The sequence below is a fragment of the Mobula birostris genome (genome assembly GCF_030028105.1).
Source record: "Mobula birostris isolate sMobBir1 chromosome 1 unlocalized genomic scaffold, sMobBir1.hap1 SUPER_1_unloc_1, whole genome shotgun sequence".
Classification (NCBI taxonomy): domain Eukaryota; kingdom Metazoa; phylum Chordata; class Chondrichthyes; order Myliobatiformes; family Myliobatidae; genus Mobula; species Mobula birostris.
The window spans coordinates 1112870-1133707 of NW_027274035.1; the positions used below are offsets into that span (position 1 = coordinate 1112870).

Here is a 20838-nt window from a genome sequence, read left to right on the forward strand (position 1 = left end):
TGGCTATGGGTGTGTTAGGGAGCGGTGTGTCAGTAGGGTTGCATTAGATAGAGCTCATTTGATATTATCAAATCTGCTGACCAGTCAAGCACTTGATTAGAGATATTGCCTTTAAGTGCACTATACATGGGGACCATAAGTTCAGCAGATCGCAGAATGAAGTGGTGATAGAAGCTCACCATATCTAAAATCTCCTGTAGTTTTTTTAAGTAGTGCTGGATGGTGGGAAATCCATAATAGCGACTACTTTAGATGGGAGGGGTTTTGCACCTTCTGTGGAGATGCGATGGCCAAGCAAGTCAATGGTTGACAACCCAAACTGGCATCTAGCAGGGTTAATAATTAAACTGGGTTGGCTTAAGTGCTCGAAATGCAATGGGATATGCTTTCAGATTTGGGCACACTTGTGACAAGTATATCATCCAGGTAAACCAGAAGAAAATCTGAATATTTTAATATAGAGTCCATCAGCCGTTGGAAAATCTTTTCTGTATTTTTCAGCCAAAATGGCACACACAGAAATTCAAAAAGGCCAAATGGGGTTATCACAGCTGTGTTGGGAATATCTTCTGAGCACACAGGCACCTGGTGATGGCCCCTATCTAAATCGACTTCGGACATAATTAACTTTCTAGGTAAATGTGCCGAAAAGTCTTGGATGAGTGGGATTGGGGCAAGTGTATGAAGGTACTGTAGTTGTGGTGCCTGCTGCTCATTCTTTCCATAATTCTTGTTTCCTTTTTGCTTCAATGTTGCAAATCTTTCTAACTTTGGTGGCACCTTTATTGAGAAGGCTGTGCCAGGATGAATGATTCAAGGCTGCATGTTCATGAGAAGTGTGATCCATCTCAAAAGTCTTGAGCGAAGTCTGAGCATGTCCTTGAATCATTTTTGCTGACCATCACGAGAACACTTCCCTGTGGACAGTTCCTTGAAGAACAACAGCTTGGAGATGTGCTCGTCTGACATCCTGACGACAGGGCCTATCCATCTGACTTGATGTTTCGTCAGCGATATGTGGATGGTGGGCATATCTGCTGCAGACAGCACTTTCATATCAGGAATTCTGTCTTGACAGTTGATTTTCGTGGAAAATTTGTGAGCAAGTAGGAAGTCTCTCAGCACCATCTCTTTGACCTTAGTAACGCTTGAAGCCTGTACAGGTTGAACAGCTTGCCATCCATCCTGTATTTGATGTGGATTCCTGGATTGCTGTCCCAGAAGGCATCAGTCAATGTCGCACTGAACTTTATGCTGAAGAGGGTGGGTGCCAGCACACAACCCAGCTTGACCCCGTTTGTGACAGAACAGTCACTATCATTGAGCACATAAGCTGATATCCCATCATGAAACTGTTTGACCATGGTGAGGAATCTGCCAGGGCAGCCAGACATCACCATGATCTTCCATAATCCCTCTGAGCTCAAGGTGTCAAAGGCCTTGGAAAGATCAACAAAGGTGGTCCTGCTGAAGGGTCTTGGCCCAAAACGTCAACTGTGCTCTTTTCCGTAGATACTGCCTGGTCTGCTGAGTTCCTCCAGCATTTGGTGTGTGTTGAAAGCTGGTGTACAGCTGTCTGTTCTGCTCCTGGCATTTTTCCTGGAGTTGTCTCCCGGCAAATATCATGTCAATGGCTCCTCTTCCTTTCCTGAAGCCGCACTGAATTTCCGGGAGATGACCTTGTTCCAGATGAGCATTTAGCCTGTCTAGCAGGACTCTAAGATATTTCCAGCTACTGAGGGCAAAGAGATGTCTCTGTGGTTGTCACATGCTTGGCGGTTTCCCTTCCTCGTGTACAGGTGTACGATGGATGCATCTTTCATTTCTTGTGGAATCTGATCCTTTTCCCAGAAGGACTGGAAGAGTTCTGTCAGTTTGTTGGACCATTTGCTTTGTAGACCTCCGCTGGTATAGCATCTGCTCCAGGAGCCTTGCCACTTGCCAGCTGGCCTATTACTTTCTTGACTTCCTCTTCTTGGGGAAGAGAGTCCGTCTCATGGTTGATGTCTACTTGATCAAGACGATCAATTGCTTGCTCATTTATGGTGGATCTTCTGTTCAGTACAGATTCAAAATGCTCTGCCCATCTGTCCAGAATCTTGGCCTGCTCAGTGAAGAGTGTGGTGCCAGCTGTGCTGAGGAGAGGCAAGGTCCCAGAAGGCTGAGGCCCGTACAGTGTTTTGATAGCATCAGTGAATCTCTTTGAGATGTGTCTACTGGGGAAGTGCTGAGTCTCGGCAAACTTTTTGCAAAGCCAAGAGTCTTGCATCATTCTGAGTTTGGCTTGAACTATTCTGTATGCATTGGCAACTGCTGTCTTCTTGGTGATGCAGGAAGGGTCCTTCTGATAGGCCTGTGCTTTTCCAGTAGGAGAGCTTTTATCTCCTCGTCATTCTCATCTAACCAGTCTTGGTTCTTCTTGTATGGCTGAAGACCTCAAAGGAGGCAGAGTGAACACGATCTCTGAAAGCTGCCCAGTCTTCTTCAATACAAACATCAGCGAACTGTGACTGGAAGCTATTAACCAGGTGGTCTGCAGATTTCAGCCTGCTGACGTTGAACTTCTTGGCAAATTTCCTTGCCTGTGGATGTCATTTCGGTTGGATGTGAACGTTAAGTTTGGAAATGATCAGACCATGGTCTACCCAGCAGTCTGTACCACACAAGGCTTTGGTCACTCTGATGTCATGTCTTGTGGTGATGACGTGTCAATCAAATGCCAGTGCTTAGAGTAAGGATACATCCAAGACATCGTGTTACGGTTTGGCAGGAGGAAGACTGTGTTGCTGATGATCAGGTCAGGCACGGCATAGGTTTTCAGAAGAAGCAGGGCCATTGCTGTTGTATTTGCCTACCCCATAGTGCCCTAGGACTCCACCCCAGGTATTGCAGTCTCTTCCCACTTAAGCATTGAAATCTCCAAGGACAAGGAGCTGTCTGACCTTGGTACAGCCGCAGTCAGGGAATCAAGCTCTCCGTGGATCTTGTCTTTGGCTTCCTCTGGGTCGGTCATCGTCAGGTCATAGGCATTGATCAGTGTGACACTGCATTTTTGTTCCTCAGGGGTAGATGATGGTCATTCAACAACCGCTGAATCCTTTCGGCAGACTGGTAAGCTTTCAGACAAGGTGCTTCTTGACAGCAAATCCAACTCCTGCTTCGTGATGTTCGATGCAGCTGCATCCATTCCAGAAGAGTGTGTAGCCACTTGTGTCAGTTGGTCTTCGTCGGCCAAGCAAGTCTCGAAGAGAGTTGTGATGTAAAAATCTTTATGTTATATCTCCGTCTGAATGTGCAATGTGCAAATTATAGTAATTTGTAATAAATAGTATGTACAGTAAGATGTACATCAGAACAGTCAATATAGCTCAGAAGTACAATTGTGTCAGCATGAATTAATCAGTCTGATGGCCTGGTGGAAGAAGCTATCGCGGAGCTTGTTGGTCCTGGTTTTAATGCTGCGGTACCATTTCCCGGATGGTAGCAGCTGGAACAGATTGTGGTCGGGGTGACTCGGGTCCCCAATGGTCCTACTGGCCCTTTTTACACACCTGTCACTGTAAATGTCCTGAATAGTGGGTAGTTCACATCCACAAACACGCTGGGCTGTCTGCACCACTCTCTGCAGGATCCTGCAATTGAAGGAAGTACAGTTCCCATACCAGGCAGTGATTCAGCCAGTCAGGATGCTCTCAATTGTGCCCCTGTAGAAAGTTCTTAGGATTTGGGGACCCAAGCTGAACTTCTTCAACCGTCTGAGGTGAAAGAGGTGCTGTTGTGTTTTTTTCACCACACAGCCCGTACATACAGACCAAGTGAGGTCCTCGGTGATGCGTATACCAAGGAACTTGAAGCTGGTCACCCTCCCAACCATAGATCCATTGATGTCAATAGGGGTGAGCCTGTCTCCATTCCTCCTGTAATCCACAACCATCTCCTTTGTTTTTGTGACACTGTAGGAGAGGTTGCTTTCTTTACACCATTGTGTCAGGGTGATGACTTCTTCTCTGTAAGCGGCCTTGTTATTATTTGAGATAAGGCCAATCACCTGCAAATTTAATTAGCAGATTGGAGCTGTGGGTGGCGACACAGTCATAGATGTACAGAGAGTAAAGGGGGGGGCTCAATCACTGAGGGTTCAATCGAACCCTGATGGCTACTTTCACCACATTTGGCTGGGCTGTCGAAGCCATTGCCTGGGGTGTGGCCACTGTCACATGCAAACAGCTTACTTGGAACCACAAGTAAGAGCTGAGTGCCGGGTGAAGACCAAAGGTGGAGGACCTACCTCAGAAGATACAACAGGTCTTCACACCAGAGGTGCTAGCCGTTCCCTGACACCCCATCTCAGCTTGTACAAACCAAGCGATGGCACTTTGCTCCCAAAACTCCAGCAGTTTCAAAGCGACTGTATTGGCTGACATGTTCAATAACTCTGGAATCGTCCTACAACATCGGGGTCACCAATGTAGGTTTCACAAGTAAAATGAAGTGTGGCGTTTTATGTTTAATAAAACCTGTAACACATTTAATTGAACTCCAAAACCTAAACACAAAGCACACTATAAATCTTTACATAATTACATCATCACGTCAGACCAGCCTCTTAAAGTAAAACCCCAGCTCAATGTCAGTGGTTGTGAATTATGTTTACTTCCACCAATTATGTTACCTTACAGGATTGTCTTGGATGGGTTGGACTCAAGGACCCGATAGATACAGAATCTTTTCATACCTTATCTACAGATTTTTGCTTTTCCAACCTGGTTAAGATCTGCTAGTGAATAAATCTAGGTGTGAATAACTATTTGTTACAGATACATCTGACAAAGGTAAAGGCTCAGCGGCCTGAAATTCTCCCAGGGAATTTCCTAGAATCTCCTAGTGCATTCAAGCTAACCCTGTCTGAACCAAACCAATCGCAGAACTGTCCCTTAATTTAACTGTGTTACCACAATCTGATTAATTATTTGTTTTTTTTTGCTCTTTAATAAACACAGATCATGAGGTTTCTTCTTGACTCACTGACATGCCCTTTTCTCATTACTACAATCAAGGAGAAGATCCAAGAACCCGAAGATCCACAATGAACGTTTTATGAACACATTCTTCCCCTCTGCCACCAGATTTCTGGACAATCCATGAACCCATGAACACCACCTCACTATTTTGTAACATGCTGAAGGCCAGGTAGCATCCATGAAAAAAAAGAGTACAGTCAACATTTTGGGCAAAGACCCTTCGGTAGTACCGCATTGTGCTCTCTTTTTGCACTATTGATTTTTAAACAAAACACACAAAATGCTGGAGGAACTCATCAGGTCAGGCAGCATTCATGGAAAAGAGTGAACAATTGACGTTTTGGGTTCCTCCAGCGTTTTGTGTGTGTTGCTTGGATTCCCAGCATCTACTGATTTTTAATATTTCTTACAGTAACTCATATTATTTTATTGCAATGTACTGTACTGCTGCCCAAAGCAACAAATTCTGATAATTGTAATTCCAACAGATTTTGTACACATGCATGCATTGACTGTAATTTGCATTACAATTTTCCCCAACTACATTCGTACGGTAAAGGCCAGGGTAGGTTCCGGTAAGTTTTTTGTTCAGATTGTTTAGAGTAGAGAGAATGCCAGGCAGGATGTTGGAGTGCTCCTCTTGCAGGATGTGGGAAGTCAGGGAGCCCTCTGCTGTCCCTGACAACGACACCTACAAGAAGTGCATCCAGCTGCAGCTCCTGACAAACCGCGTTAGGGAACTGGAGCAGGAACTGGATGACCTGCGGATCATTCGGGAGAATGAGGAGATTATAGATAGTAGCTACAGGGAGGTAGTTACGCCAAAGGAGCAGGGGACAGGAAATTGGGTCACTGTCAGGCGAGGGAAGAGGAAAGGGCAGGCAGAGCAGGGTTCCCCTATGGCCATTCCCCTCAACAACAAGTATACCGCATTGGACGCTGTTGGGGGGGATGACTTACCTGGGACTAGCTGCAGTAGCCGGATCTCTGGCACTGAGTCTGGCTCTGCAGTGCAGAAGGGAGGGTGGAAAAAGAGGAGAGCGATAGTGATAGGGGATTCGATAGTTACAGGTGCAGATAGGAGGTTCTGTGGTCGTGACAGAGAATCCAGAATGGTTTGTTGCCTCCCAGGTGCCAGGGTCAAGGATGTCTCTGATCGATTGCATGACATTCTGAAGTGGGAGGGTGACCAGCCAGATGTCGTGGTGCACATCGGTACCAATGACATAGCAAGGAAGAGTGAGGAGGTCCTGGAGAGTGAGTATAGAGAGCTTGGTAGGAAGTTGAAAAGCAGGACCTCGAGGGTTGCTACCTGTGCTACGTGCCAGTGAGGGTAAGAATAGGATGCTCTGGAAGATGAGCAAGTGGCTGAGGAACTGGTGTAGGGGGCAGGGTTTCAGATTTCAGGATCATTGGGACCTCTTCTGGGGCAGGTGGGACCTGTACAAGAGAGACGGGTTACACTTGAACTACAGGGGGACCAATATCCTTTCAGGGAGGTTTGTTAGTGCTGTTGGGGAGGCTTTAAACTAGACTTGCAGGGGGATGGGAACCAGAGTGCCAGAGCTGACAGTGTGGCTGGGGTGAAAATAAATGATGTCAAAGGTTCAAGCAAATCCGCTGATAGAAAGGTTGTGAGTGGTGGTAAAAATCTTCTGAGGTGTATATATTTCAATGCTAGGAGTATTGCGGGGAAGGTGGATGAGTTGACATGGATTGACACGTGGAATTATGACGTTATAGCAATTAGTGAAACTTGGCTACAGGAGGGGCAGGACTGGCAGTTTAATATTCCAGGGTTCCAATGTTTCAGATGTGATCGAGGCAGAGGAATGAAAGGTGGGGGAGTAGCATTGCTTGTTAGGGAAAATATTACAGCAGTGCTCAGGCAGGACAGATTAGAGGGCTTGTCTACTGAGTCCTTATGGGTGGAGCTGAGAAACAGGAAAGGTATGGCCACATCAGTGGGATTGTATTACAGACCACCCAATAGTCAGCGAGACTTGGAAGGGCAAATCTGCAGAGAGATAGCAGGCAACTGCAGGAAACATAAAGTTGTGGTGGTAGGGGATTTTAATTTTCCGTACATTGATTGGGACTCCCATACTGTTAGGGGTCTAGATGGTTTAGATTTTGTAAAATGTGTTCAGGAAAGTTTTCTAAATCAGTATATAGAGGGACCAACTAGAGGGGATGCAATATTGGATCTCCTGTTAGGAAACGAGTTAGGACAAGTGACGGAAGTCTGTGTAGGGGAGCACTTTGGTTCCAGTGATCATAACACCATTAGTTTCAATTTGATCATGGACAAGGATAGATCTGGTCCTAGGGTTGAGGTTCTGAACTGGAAGAAGGCCAAATTTGAAGAAATGAGAAAGGATCTAAAAAGCGTGGATTGGGACAGGTTGTTCTCTGGCAAAGGTGTGATTGGTCGGTGGGAAGCCTTCAAAGGGGAAATTTTGAGAGTGCAGAGTTTGTATGTTCTTGTCAGGATTAAAGGCAAATTGAATAGGAATAAGGAACCTTGGTTCTCAAGGGATATTGCAACTCTGATAAAGAAGAAGAGGGAGTTGTATGAAATATATAGGAAACAGGGAGTAAATCAGGTGCTTGAGGAGTATAAGAAGTGCAAGAAAATACTTAAGAAAGTAATCAGGAGGCCTAAAAGAAGACATGAGGTTGCCTTGGCGGTCAAAGTGAAGGATAATCCAAAGAGCTTTTACAGGTATATTAAGAGCAAAAGGATTGTAAGGGATAAAATTGGTCCTCTTGAAGATCAGAGTGGTCGGCAATGTGCGGAACCAAAGGAAATGGGGGAGATCTTAAATAGGTTTTTTGCATCTGTATTTACTAAGGAAACTGGCATGAAGTCTATGGAATTGAGGGAATCAAGTAGTGAGATCATGGAAACTGTACAGATTGAAAAGGAGGAGGAGCTTGCTGTCTTGAGGAAAATTAAAGTGGATAAATCCCCGGGACCTGACAGAGTGTTCCCTCGGACCTTGAAGGAGACTAGTGTTGAAATTGCGGGGGCCCTGGCAGAAATATTTAAAATGTCGCTGTCTACGGGTGAGGTGCCGGAGGATTGGAGAGTGGCTCATGTTGTTCCGTTGTTTAAAAAAGGATCGAAAAGTAATCCGGGAAATTATAGGCCAGTGAGTTTAACATCGGTAGTAGGTAAGTTATTGGAGGGAGTACTAAGAAACAGAATCTACAAGCATTTGGATAGACAGGGACTTATTAGGGAGAGTCAACATGGCTTTGTGCATGGTAGGTCATGTTTGACCAATCTATTGGAGTTTTTCGAGGAGGTTACCAGGAAAGTGGATGAGGGAAGGCAGTGGATATTGTCTACATGGATTTCAGTAAGGCCTTTGACAAGGTCCCGCATGGGAGATTAGTTAGGAAAATTCAGTTGCTAGGTATACATGGAGAGGTGGTAAATTGGGTTAGACATTAGCTCAGTGGAAGAGACCAAAGAGTGGTGGTAGAGAATTGCTTCTCTGAGTGGAGGCCTGTGACTAGTGGTGTGCCACAGGGATCAGTGCTGGGTCCATTGTTATTTGTCATCTATATCAATGATCTGGATGATAATGTGGTAAGTTGGATCAGCAAATTTGCTGATGATACAAAGACTGAAGGTGTAGTAGACAGTGAGAAAGGTTTTCAGAGCCTGCAGAGGGACTTGGACCAGCTGGAAAAATGGGCTGAAAAATGGCAGATGGAGTTTAATAAAGACAAGTGTGAGGTATTGCACGTTGGAAGGACAAACCAAGGTAGAACATATAGGGTTAATGGTAAGGCACTGAGGAGTGCAGTAGAACAGAGGGATCTGGGAATACAGATACAAAATTCCCTAAAGGTGGCGTCACAAGTAGATAGGGGCGTAAAGAGAGCTTTAGGTACATTGGCCTTTATTAATCAAAGTATTGAGTATAAGAGCTGGAATGTTATGATGAGGTTGTATAAGGCATTGGTGAGGCTGAATCTGGAGTATTGTGTTCAGTTTTGGTCACCAAATTACAAGAAGGATATAAATAAGGTTGAAAGAGTGCAGAGAAGGTTTACAAGGATGTTGCCAGGACTTGAGAAACTCAGTTACAGAGAAAGGTTGAATAGGTTGGGACTTTATTCCCTGGAGCGTAGAAGAATGAGGGGAGATTTGATAGAGGTATATAAAATTATGATGGGTATAGATAGAGTGAATGCAAGCAGGCTTTTTCCACTGAGGCAAGGGGAGAAAAAAACCAGAGGACATGGGTTAAGGGTGAGGGGGGAAAAGTTTAAAGGGAACATTGGGGGGGGCTTCTTCACACAGAGAGTGGTGGGAGTATGGAATGAGCTGCCAGACGAGGTGGTAAATGCGGGTTCTTTTTTAACATTTAAGAATAAATTGGACAGATACATGGATAGGAGGTGTATGGAGGGATATGGTCCGTGTGCAGGTCAGTGGGACTAGGCAGAAAATGGTTCGGCACAGCCAAGAAGGGCCAAAAGGCCTGTTTCTGTGCCGTAGTTTCTATGGTAAAAGGGTCTGCTCAACACCGCATCCAGCGTTAAGTCTTGGTGAACTTGGAGTACTAAAGTACAGTAAGTCATTGAGACATTTAACGACAGTAACAGCGATAACCCCACGTTATCGAGGAACGGAACTCTCACCCCAGTCTACAATGCACTGTTCAAACCCATCTCGCGTTGCTGGGTCGCGGCCTCATCTCTGATTGGCTGATTGGCAATACTCCACGCGCATAACTAAGGAGATTCTAATTGGACAGACTTGTTATTCGCATGCGCACTGTAGGTTGCTCGGTTGTGCTTTGGTTGGTGGACGGGAGGCTTCGCTTTGCCTTATGGGAAGATGGCGCTGAACTCGACTAATCCTTCGCAGCTGTTACCGCTGGGTTAGCATTGGGGTGGAGCGGGGAGTCCGGGGATAGGGGGTTAATTGAGGAGCTGAAGCTGTGGAATTTATTCAGTGAAGAGACCTGGTGGGGAGGTGTGGTCGGGGGAAAGGAAGTTGGTTTATGGCGGGGGGTGGACGCGGTTTATTGGGGGCCAGTGTGGAGTCGGGTTAGTTAGGGAGCATGGGGAGGGGGGGAGATGTCATAGGGGTTTCTGGTTCACCTGGGGGGGCTATAGCAAAGGCATCAAAATCTGATTTTTAAATCAGAAAATGCTGGAATACTCTAATAAGGCAGAACCTAAATTATTAACTCTGATTCTCAACAAGTTTCACCCACTTATATTTTTATTCTTTAGCACTAGTGAATTTGTTTTGCTTATGGTATTGTAAGGTGGGAGAGGGACTGGAGGAGCTGTTGGTAGTGCCAGTAGAGGTGTGGTGGCATTAGTAGGGAAAGAGATGATAGAAGGCATAAGTGATCCATTTAATGACAGTATGCTGTGATTCTGTTGCATAAATGTGATTTCATAGTTTCATGTAACCATAGATAAGTTGCAAACAGAACATTTTCAGATGCTGGAATCCACAAAATGCTGTGCTTTTTTTTTATAAAGCACAGTTGGTGTTTTGGGTTGAGACCTCATGAAGGGTTTTGGCCTGAAACATTGATTGTTCACTCCTTTCCACAGATGCACCCTGACCTGTTAAGTTCCTTCACCATAGATAGGTTAACTAGTCACAGTTAAGTTTAAATGTTTTATTTCTGTGTATTCATATTCCTCTTCTATTTCAGAGCTGGTGGACAAATGCATTGGTTCACGCATTCATATTGTCATGAAAAATGATAAAGAAATTGTAGGAACGCTACTAGGTTTTGATGATTTTGTCAGTATCCTTTTATATTTTACTTACTATTAATGTAGTGTGATTTAAGATTCTAACACCGATCTTCTTTAAACTGACTAATCCAGATGGCAAGCAGTGTTGGTGTAACCATAGAGTATTTTGTGTCCCTTGCACAAGGGCGGAAACACTTAGAACTCAGAAGGGATTCACCAGGCAAGGGGTTGTGTCATAGGGCTGCATTTGATTGGGTTCCATTTGATCCTCATTGTGTAACTTTTGATCGTGCTTTGTGTTTAAGGTATAAACATTTACGACAAAAGTCATAGGCACATGAGTACAGCTAGGGTGCCTAAGACTTGCACAATACTGTACTTATCAACGTGGTGTGGAGAGCAAGTTTGTATATCTGGCAGGAACAAAAGATGTTGGGAGTGGTGAGAGTGGAGGGGTGTCTGACAGATGGCAGAAAAGGACTGCTTGGGCGGGGGGTGGTGTGGGTGCAGAACACACAGCCCTGAGACACTAGGCAAGGTAATTTGATTCCAAGCAATTCGTTTATTGATCATTACAGAATGTCTGTCTGGTGGTTCCTGGTCCTTCCCTCTCCCTTTCCTTTTTGCGACTATGATTCTCTCCCCTCCCTGCTCCCTTCCCATTCTCAGTCCACAATAGAGACCCACATCAGAATCAGGTTCGTCACTCTCGCACAGTATGTCATGAAATTTGTTTTTTGTGGTAGCAGTACAGTGCAATGGATAAAATTACCACAGTACTGTACAAAAACCTTGTGTATTCTAGCGATATATGTGCCTAGGACTTTTGCACAATACTGTATGTACTTGTTTTAATTGGATATTGTAGCCAGTATTTCTCCTTTCTTGAAGAATTGGAGATGGGCTACTTGCATCTTTTACGTCAAATGTTGGAAAATTAGTCTAGGAACGTAGTGCTTGCATCTGATGTGTTGAGTTACAGAAGCTTTCAGGAAGTTTCCATGGTGACTGACAGATATTAGAATTAACAGGAGGTTGTCTGCTTGAATACTGAGTAGAAGGTGGCATTAGTAGCAGGAGTATTTCATATCTACACAAATTGGCAGAATGTGATGAGTGACATTTTCTCATCCAGAAAGCCTCTGGCCCTATCCAGAGATTCTTGGGTTAAAATGGCACGAAACAGACATTAAGTGATAAATCTAGGCTAGTACTCATACAATCATAGATGTTTTTGGCACAGGCCATTTGGTATCCATATTAGTCAAAAGTGGACTCGTGGTTAAGCCAATTCCCAGCTCTCGGTCTGTAGTACTGTTGGTTCCGTCTCTTGTACTCTTCCAAGCACTTGGAAATTTAGTGTTTTCTGCTTTTGCCGCCCTTTTAGACATTGAAAGCATTCACCCACCCTCATTCATTGTGATTTTGTTTTCTCTATCTATATCATTCAAATTAAATTTCTTCTCCCCACCAGTTGCATACCCTATTGGAGCTTAATACAATTGTAGCCCCATTTACTGCTGTTACACAACTAAACACAAAAGCAAGATTTAAGGAGGGTAGAGTCTGCAAAGGATTATAGATAGATTAAATGAATAGGAAGATGAGGTTATCCACACTGGAAGAAAGAGCAAAAATAGTAATTATTGTAAATAATTTGGAAAATACTTATCTCAAGTGGTTGATGGCTGGCTTGAGTTGTTCTCCAATCTTGGTAATTTACTTACAAAGGTTTCGTCACTTTGAGATATCAACAGTGCACTGATGATATATCCTCGTATGATGACAAAATGTTTGTAAGTAAATTGCCAAGATCGGAGAACAACTTAACCCAACAATGGTCATTATCTATATAGTCAGTTGTATAATGTTACAATACAAAGAAATTGGAAGTCCTTTTGTGGGGGGAGGGCTGCATTAAAGGACAGGTGTGACAACTTTGGAGAGGGTCCAGAAATTTGGTTTAGAGTATTAACTCTAAGGAGAATTTGGACAAACTTGGGTTGTATTCTCAGGAGTATTGGAGGTTAATCAGTGACCTTATAGAAGTATTTAAATTCAGAGGCATAGATAAGGTAAATGATCAGTGTTATCTCAGGTGAAAATGCAAAATACTAAAAGGCATAACTTTAAGGCAAGGGTTCCCAACCTTTTTTATGCTATAGTCCAATACCATTAAGTAAGAGGTCTGTGGACCTCAGGTTGGGAACCCTTGCTTTAAGGTGAGGGGGTCAGTTTTTTCTGCACAGAATGGCAGATGCCTGGAGCATGCTGCCTGGGAAAGTTGTGAAAGCAGATACATTAACAGTATTAAAGAGGCAGTAAGGTAGGCACATGGGCTGGTAGGGATTAGAGGGTCAAATCGTAGATCATGTGCAGAAAGATGGAATTAGTTTAAATAGGCATTACAGCTGGCACCAGTGTTAAGGGGCAAAGCACAGATATCTGTGCTATACTGTTCTGTGATTGGAAATCTGCCAATGAAGCATCTCTACTAAAAAAAAAGGAGGCAAGTGTAAAGGCTTGTCATTTGTTCTAACATCCATTGTTGAAAAAATACTTCCATAAACATTGAAACAAAAACAGCATTTGGAAAATCCTAATCTAATCAAGCAGAGTTGTGGTTTCATGAAATGGAAAATCATATGTGCCAAACTTAAATGTTTTTTGTGGAGATTTTGATCAGAGTGAATAAAAGGTTTTGTATTTGAAAGGTATTCAAGATGCTTTCCTTGCTGATGAAAGAAACAGCTTCATGTGCATGGAGGATTGGGAAATAGGCAAGAAGTAGCAAGTATGGGTGGGGGCGGGGTTCATTTTTAGTTTGTCAACCTGTGACTACTGGTACGCCATGGGCTGCAGTGTTGGAACTTACACCTGCTTACAATGTATATTAATGACATAGACAAAGGAAGTAGATGTGCTGTAGCTGCATTTACAGATAATTCAAGACTGACATGACATTGAGAGTCTTTGGAACTCTGACAATGGATGCAGAGTTCTTGTGTATACTGTGTGTTGGAGAGAGATTTGTTAGATTTCTAATTATTGAGGAAATAGAGGATTATGGGGGGGGGGCAGTAAAGTGGACTTCAGCAATGGCAATTTGGCCATGGTTGTACTGAATGGTGCAGCAGACTTGAGGGGCTGAATGACCAGTTCCTGTCTCTGCATCACGTGCACTTGGGATCATAGAATCATTGGTTCAGTGGCAAATGAAAGGAGGAGGAAGTTCAAAAGGACATCAGAGACTAGGTTTATTGTTTGTTGCAGATACAATTGCAGGCTGATATTTCACATCTTTTGGATGCTTCACATCGTGGTTACCAATATGTGGCTGCAGAACATTCTGGAAGGCGAGGGCGAACAACCAAAGGTTATGGACTATTAGAAAATCAGTAGTGGTGGGGTGTTGTGTTGAGGTGAGGTCCTGAAGCCATTTTGTTTAATGTGTTTGGAAATGCACAGATGTACACAATCCAGCGTATTCCACTGTAAAAACATCGTCAGTGCTAGCCTCCAGTGTTTGCATGGTGGAATGATAAACTGGATAGCATGGGCACATTCATCTGCTGATAACATCCATGCACCATCAACTTGAATGGGGAAAAAAGTCTTAAAATCTGCAGTGCACATGTGGAGATCGAGACTCTCTGTGGCCCAATTAGAATCTCTTTAGTTATATGCATGCGGAGTATTGCCAATCAACCAATCAGAGCTGAGGCTGCGACCTGACAGTGATTGATGGGTTTCATTCATAAACTGGAGAAGGAATCAGCTAGAAACCCTGAGAAGATTGCTCTGTTAATAATTAGGTTATAGAAACATAGAAAATAGGTGCAGGAGTAGGCCATTTGGCCCTTCGAGCCTGCACCGCCATTTATTATGATCATGGCTGATCATCCAACTCAGAACCCCGCCCCAGCCTTCCCTCCATACCCCCTGATCCCCGTAGCCACAAGGACCATATCTAACTCCCTCTTAAATATAGCCAATGAACTGGCCTCAACTGTTCCCTGTGGCAGAGAATTCCACAGATTCACCACTCTCTGTGTGAAGAAGTTTTTCCTAATCTTGGTCCTAAAAGGCTTCCCCTTTATCCTCAAACTGTGACCCCTCGTTCTGGACTTCCCCAACATCGGGAACAATCTTCCTGCATCTTGCCTGTCCAATCCCTTTAGGATTTTATACGTTTCAATCAGATCCCCCCCTCAATCTTCCAAATTCCAACAAGTACAAGCCCAGTTCATCCAGTCTTTCTTCATATGAAAGTCCTGCCATCCCAGGAATCAATCTGGTGAACCTTCTTTGTACTCCCTCTATGGCAAGGATGTCTTTTCTCAGATTAGGGGACCAAAACTGCACACAATACTCCAGGTGTGGTCTCACCAAGGCCTTGTACAACTGCAGTAGTACCTCCCTGCTCCTGTACTCAAATCCTCTCGCTATAAATGCCAGCATACCATTCGCCTTTTTCACCGCCTGCTGTACCTGCATGCCCACTTTCAATGACTGGTGTATAATGACACCCAGGTCTCATTGCACCTCCCCTTTTCCTAATCGGCCACCATTCAGATAATAATCTGTTTTCCTATTTTTGCCACCAAAGTGGATCTGGCCTTAAACTCCCATTTTTCTGTCTATTCTGCATTCTTCATTACCCAGCACAAAAATCCTATCAGTCTCAGTGCCTGACTCTGCCTCCACAACTTTCAGAGTAGAGAATTTCGGAGATGATTAACCCTCCTTGAAGAAATTTGTGTGCTGTACTACCCCTTTTTCTGAATCTTTGCCACCAGGTCAAGATTCTTCCATGAGGATCTTCATCACAGAAATTGTCCAAGTGAGCCTCCTGAGTGCAAGTAAATAAGGAGATCAAATTTGCATGTGTGTGATGTCACCAAATCCCTGTATAATAATATCAATATGCTTATACCCTATTCCTCTTGCAGTAAAAGACCAGCACCCTGCCTTTTTAATTATTTGCTGTACATGCATGTTAACTTTGTTTTACTTTATATAAGACTGGGATCCTTCTGCACAAATGGATCTGGTTGTTGATCACAAAGTTCAATAAATCTTCAATTGTAATACTCTGGATCTTTGATTCAATCCATCTCTTCACTCTAGTTTATCTATTGCCTTGTATTAACTATTTCTGATCTTATCTCCTCAAATTCTGAGCAATTAATTATAGCTCTAGGTTTTGACTTTATTTCCTAACATCGAAGCTCAATGTAACATTGAATCTTTTGTGGCATGAACCTTTGTTTTTTTTTTACCTCGACTAGAGATCTTCTCCCCAAATTTACTATGTTCTTCCTGTTTTCAGAATTCCTAATCTACTTGATCAGCCACGTTCAAGATCTGTTTATACAAAACTGCCTGCATGCCTTTGACCTTTTCCAATTTTCCAGTGCCATGTCTTAATCGAAGCCACACTTCTGAATATGTAACACTGCTCACTGAGAGCAGGCACAGTCAATTTCATCTGTCTTAGAAGTGTGGTGCTGTAGTTTGGTGAACTGGCTTCTGCTGTACTGAGGCTGCATGCCAGCATTCTAGCACTGTTTTATATTTGCTCCTGGACTACCACCCCTACCACTGTATAACACATTGACTACATTCTTTTAGAAGTATTCCTTTCCTATTGTAGGTTTTCATCTGTCCATCACCTGCTTTTACATCTTCCCTGAGATCCATAAGTAGAATTAGACCAAAGGGCTCCTCAAGCAAGCTAATTGAGATCATGGCTGATCTTATTTTAAATCCACTGTAATTTTTATGACTCCACCTTTCCTTTTGCTCTTTTGTGGTTCAAATCTCTGTCAACTCTGCCTTGAACCTGTTTAATCATTCTGACTCCACAGATATCCAAGTAAAACAATTGTAAAAATCCATGGTCCTCTGAGAGCCAAAACTATTCATCACTGGAATAGGAAATTGATTATTCTGAAATAGTGCCTCTTATCCCCCAGTTCTAGATATCCCCTTTAAGGAAATGTCCTCAGAATCAATCCATTGAATGCCTGTCAAAATCTTGCAGATTTCAACAAGCTAGCCTGTCAGTTTTCCAAATAGCTGTGAATATTGTATCAACCTTGTTTTTCATATGTCAATTACTTAATTGCAGGAATCAATTTATTGAGCCTTTTCCATGCTACCTGGATTGAAAGTATTACCTCAATATAGAGATAATAACTTGCACTCACTAATCACATCAAATTTTGGCAGCATTCTGTAAACTTGCACCAGGAGTTCCCTGCTTTCATACCTGTACCCCCCCTGGCCAGCCTCAGGGTCTCTGGGCTCGCTGTCGTCTTACAATTAAAGCCAACATTTCATTAGTCTTCCTCAATACTTGCTCTACCTGCATGCTAACCTTTTGTTGAAGGTACCAAAAGTCCTTCAACCACTTAAACCATAACAATTGGTGGTCTCTCCATTTAAATTTGCTTTTCCATACTTCAGATTTTTCCTCAAAATCCTCTCGCATGCCATTTTTTTTGGTCTAATCCAGACCTATCCATAGTTGAGTAAATTTTATTAAAAATTTTTTTAAAATGTTGGAATTGCTCAGCCGGTTAGGCAACACCTGTGGACAAAGGAACAGATAAAGCTTCAAGTTTGGGATTACTATCCAAAACTCAGGGCCAGAACCAGACCTGAACTGTGAATTGTTACTGTTTCCCAGATGCTGCTTGACTTGAGTTTTTCCCAATATTTTCTGTTGAGACTAGTTTGTTCTTAAATCCAAACAGCACTCTTCCTTCTTTCCTCACCCCTAATTCATGGTTTTCCCAGTTCCTTGCTCAACATCCTTGCCTGTACATTCTACAGAAGCTTCACTACAGAAATGAAAACTATTGGTATCAATTTGTAATAAACTAAGTACATTTCTGTTGTAAGTGGATTTCTTAACTCCGATCTCTGGATATGGTACTTGAAGATGTCACGGAATTGTAAGTATTTTAATTCCTTTTTATTTTGCTATGTAAGACTACTTGCTAGCAATATTAAAATGTACACCAAAATTTCTTTATTTGCTATTCTGTCCAGATAATCTGAGGAAATGTGTTACTGCCTTTTTAGCACGTTCTTTATTGTGAAGTCATAGAAGGCTAATGTTTGTATATAATTATCCATTGAATGTAGAATAACTGAAAAATCAATTTGCTTTTAATCTTGTGAGTATGTTCTTTGCTGGATGACTTGTAGTTAGGCCTTCAGGGAATCACTTCTTCAATAGATCTGTAGCTGAACTAGTTTTGATTCCAGTTCTTTTACTGGAGTAATTTGTTGAATCATTCTCAAGGATGACCACTGCATCCAGGTTTTGTCAATGACTTGTGTTCCCATTATAAATGCGTTTTGGAATTCAAGCTGTCCTGCAATTTTATGTCCTGTAGAATATTGCGCATTCTATGTAATAGAATTAAATATTAGTCCTGACAGAAACCATCTTCGGCTCTAACTGAAGCCTTGCACCCTAATTCACTTTTGGACTTGTATTCAAGTCTGGTGCTATGTTGTAACTGCTAACTGTAGTGGCTATATTCTTTTACTCTTTATTTTCTATAGTGAGATCACGCCAGAAGGAAGAAGAATCACAAAACTGGATCAAATCTTATTGAATGGGAATAACATAACTATGGTATGTAATGGTAACAAAAAAAATTCAAAATGTGTCTGAATTATTAAAGCTTTCTGGTATTTTTAGTCAGAGACACATAGAAAGTAGAATGAGGCTGTACTTTGAACTCCAGGCAGATTTCTGGTATTAAGTTTTCATGTATATTTAAAAAAAAAACAATAAAAATTGAATTTGTAATTTAACTTTTCAGGGATCATTTGTTCTTTGTCCCACCAAATAGAGATCAAAAGAGTACTATTGTCCCTCATTTAAAACAATTATATATAGCATTTAAAGCTTAAGGCTGCACTTGAGTCTTGTTTAATTCTGTGTCCATCGACACTCCTCAGTGCCTCTTTATTCTGCCATCTTACAATCAGAGCACCTTGGTTCTCTTGCCAAGATATTGCCTCATACAATACCTTTATTAAAATTTGTAAACGGGTACAAAATTCTCAAATTTCAATGTCATATACTACATCAAGGACACTTAGAAGCACATACATTCAGATGTGCTTGACAATGGAAAGATGGCTCAACAGAATGCCATTATTTCAGCTGTTTCATGCCTGTCGATTTTTCATTGGGATCCTTGTGCAGCAATCAACATTTATGAAGCCAGCAAATCAAATCCTTGGTTTATTTGGATGAAGCTTGCTGCTGACAGCAGTTCTTGCTTCAGAGTTGTACAGCATAGCAACAGCTCCTCTGGCTCACCGTTATCCCTATTTACAATAATCCCATTTGCCTGTGTTGATTTGATATTTCTGTATGGCCTGCTCATTCAAGATGCCTCTTAAATGTTGTTTATGTTCCTGCCTCCTCCATCTCTAGTGACAGCTCATTCTCAGCAATTATATTATTATACCATGTTTTATCATTTTGACTCTATCACATGCATGTACTACTATCATCCATTACGTGTTTTTTTTTCCTAAATCCTTTGCCTTTATTCATCCATGTTGGCCCATTAGTCTAATATATTTTTATTCTCCAGACTTAAAGCTGTTATTTCTGTCATCAGACATATGCTGATTAAAAGTAAATATCCCTCATCAGGATGTTCTTGTGAGATCTATCATCTCCTATTATAAGAGGCTGGACAAACTTGGGTTGGGAGTGGTGGAGATTTATAAGATTGAGACATGTAGATAGAGTAGATGGGGAATATCTTTTTCCCAGGGTAGAAATGTCTAATACCAGAGGGCATGCATTGAAGGTGAGAGAGGGGTAGATTCAAAGGGATGTGTAGGGTAAGTTTTTTTTTACTCAGTGGTGGATGCACCATGCACTGCCCTGTATGGTGGCAGAGGCAAATACATTAGAGGCTTTTAAGAGACATTTAGATAGCCACATGAATATGAGGAAGATTGAGAGATTTGGCCATTGTGTAGGTAGGAGGCATTGTTTTATTTTGGGGTTTTTGATTTACTTAGCTGGTTTGGCTGTGGGATGAAGGGCATGTTCCTGTGCTATACTGTTCTATATTTTAACCACTTAAATATTTTTTTTAATTATAAAATAGACTTGTAACTGGATGCAAGATGACATCTTTGTGGTTCTTCCTTAAATTTATAGGATTATGTAATCCTGTAGTTTGCCAACTCTGTTTAATATTATTTGTATTTATAAATCATCTTTAACCTTTGCAGCTTATACCTGGTGGTGAAGGCCCTGAAGTATGATTGAACCTCTCCAACTTTCCACTGTGAAGCTTTGAATCTGGTTTTGTTTTTTCTAACTTTCTACAATATAATTTCATCAGAATTGCCAAAAGTTTGCTAATATTTTGTATGTTGAGTGAAGAGTATGTGGTCTCAGAAGAGGTGAATCATAACCAAGAACATGTAAAACTTGTTTTTTTTTTAGGAAAATAAAATGTTTTAAGTTATAACTTCAGTTTTGCGTTGTGTGTGGTTTTGCATTTTTATGAAATAACAGCTTTTTTTAAGTAGATCTTGACAATCTTTGGTATTAATTCCTTTTTGAAACCACATTTTGCTGAAACATTTCATTCAATTTTGTTAGGTACCTTGTAAATGGATCTATGTTAAAATCAACTGTGGAAAAGAATCAGAAATTTTCCACGTGAAGGCGATCATTGTTAGTGAATTGAAAGGAAGTCTTCTTGCCCTATGTTGGTTTCTACTTGCTTTAAATCTCAATGAAATTTTCTCGCAGCCTGTTTTATTTCAAAGAAAATGAAGTGTAAAATAGTGCTTAAGATAGTAAATTTAATTCTGACCCAATTTATTTTGTGCTTTGTCTGCATGGTAATTTGGGACAAAGTTTAACATGGTTACTTCTATAAATTTTAATCCAGGGTGTTGAGCAAAAAACTAATAATACTTTAGATACGATGCTACATTGTGTTATGAGCATTATTGTGTGCTGTTCAGCTAGTTCTTTTAATATAAAGTAACAAGCTACAACAAGTTCAGA

At 41.9% G+C, this 20838-nt stretch overlaps 2 protein-coding genes across 2 annotated transcripts in view; one reads left to right on the plus strand and one right to left on the minus strand.

The window, feature by feature from the left end:
* LOC140191985 (regulator of G-protein signaling 22-like) overlaps positions 1-9745 on the minus strand; it is a 204855-nt gene extending 195110 nt beyond the window's left edge. Inside the window, exon 1 of the mRNA XM_072249889.1 lies at positions 9681-9745. The gene's annotated coding sequence lies outside the window, so the exon portion shown is untranslated. The remainder of the gene's footprint in view (positions 1-9680) is intronic.
* Positions 9746-9827: 82 nt separating this feature from the next.
* On the plus strand, positions 9828-20295 carry lsm5 (LSM5 homolog, U6 small nuclear RNA and mRNA degradation associated). Its single transcript, XM_072249888.1, has 5 exons — positions 9828-9922; positions 10718-10813; positions 17698-17725; positions 18345-18417; positions 20049-20295. Exons 1-5 carry the CDS (start codon positions 9880-9882, stop codon positions 20079-20081), a joined length of 273 nt encoding a protein of 90 aa, XP_072105989.1. The 5' UTR covers positions 9828-9879; the 3' UTR covers positions 20082-20295.
* The last annotated feature ends 543 nt before the right edge of the window (positions 20296-20838 follow it).

Excerpts from the sequence above, each read along its gene's own strand:
- lsm5 (XM_072249888.1), top strand. The coding sequence starts at position 9,880 with ATGGCGCTGAACTCGACTAATCCTTCGCAGCTGTTACCGCTGG. Across the intron at positions 17,726-18,344 it reads CTTGAAGATGTCACGGAATT|TGAGATCACGCCAGAAGGAA; the intron begins GTAAGTATTTTA and ends TATTTTCTATAG. Across the intron at positions 18,418-20,048 it reads ATGGGAATAACATAACTATG|CTTATACCTGGTGGTGAAGG; the intron begins GTATGTAATGGT and ends TAACCTTTGCAG.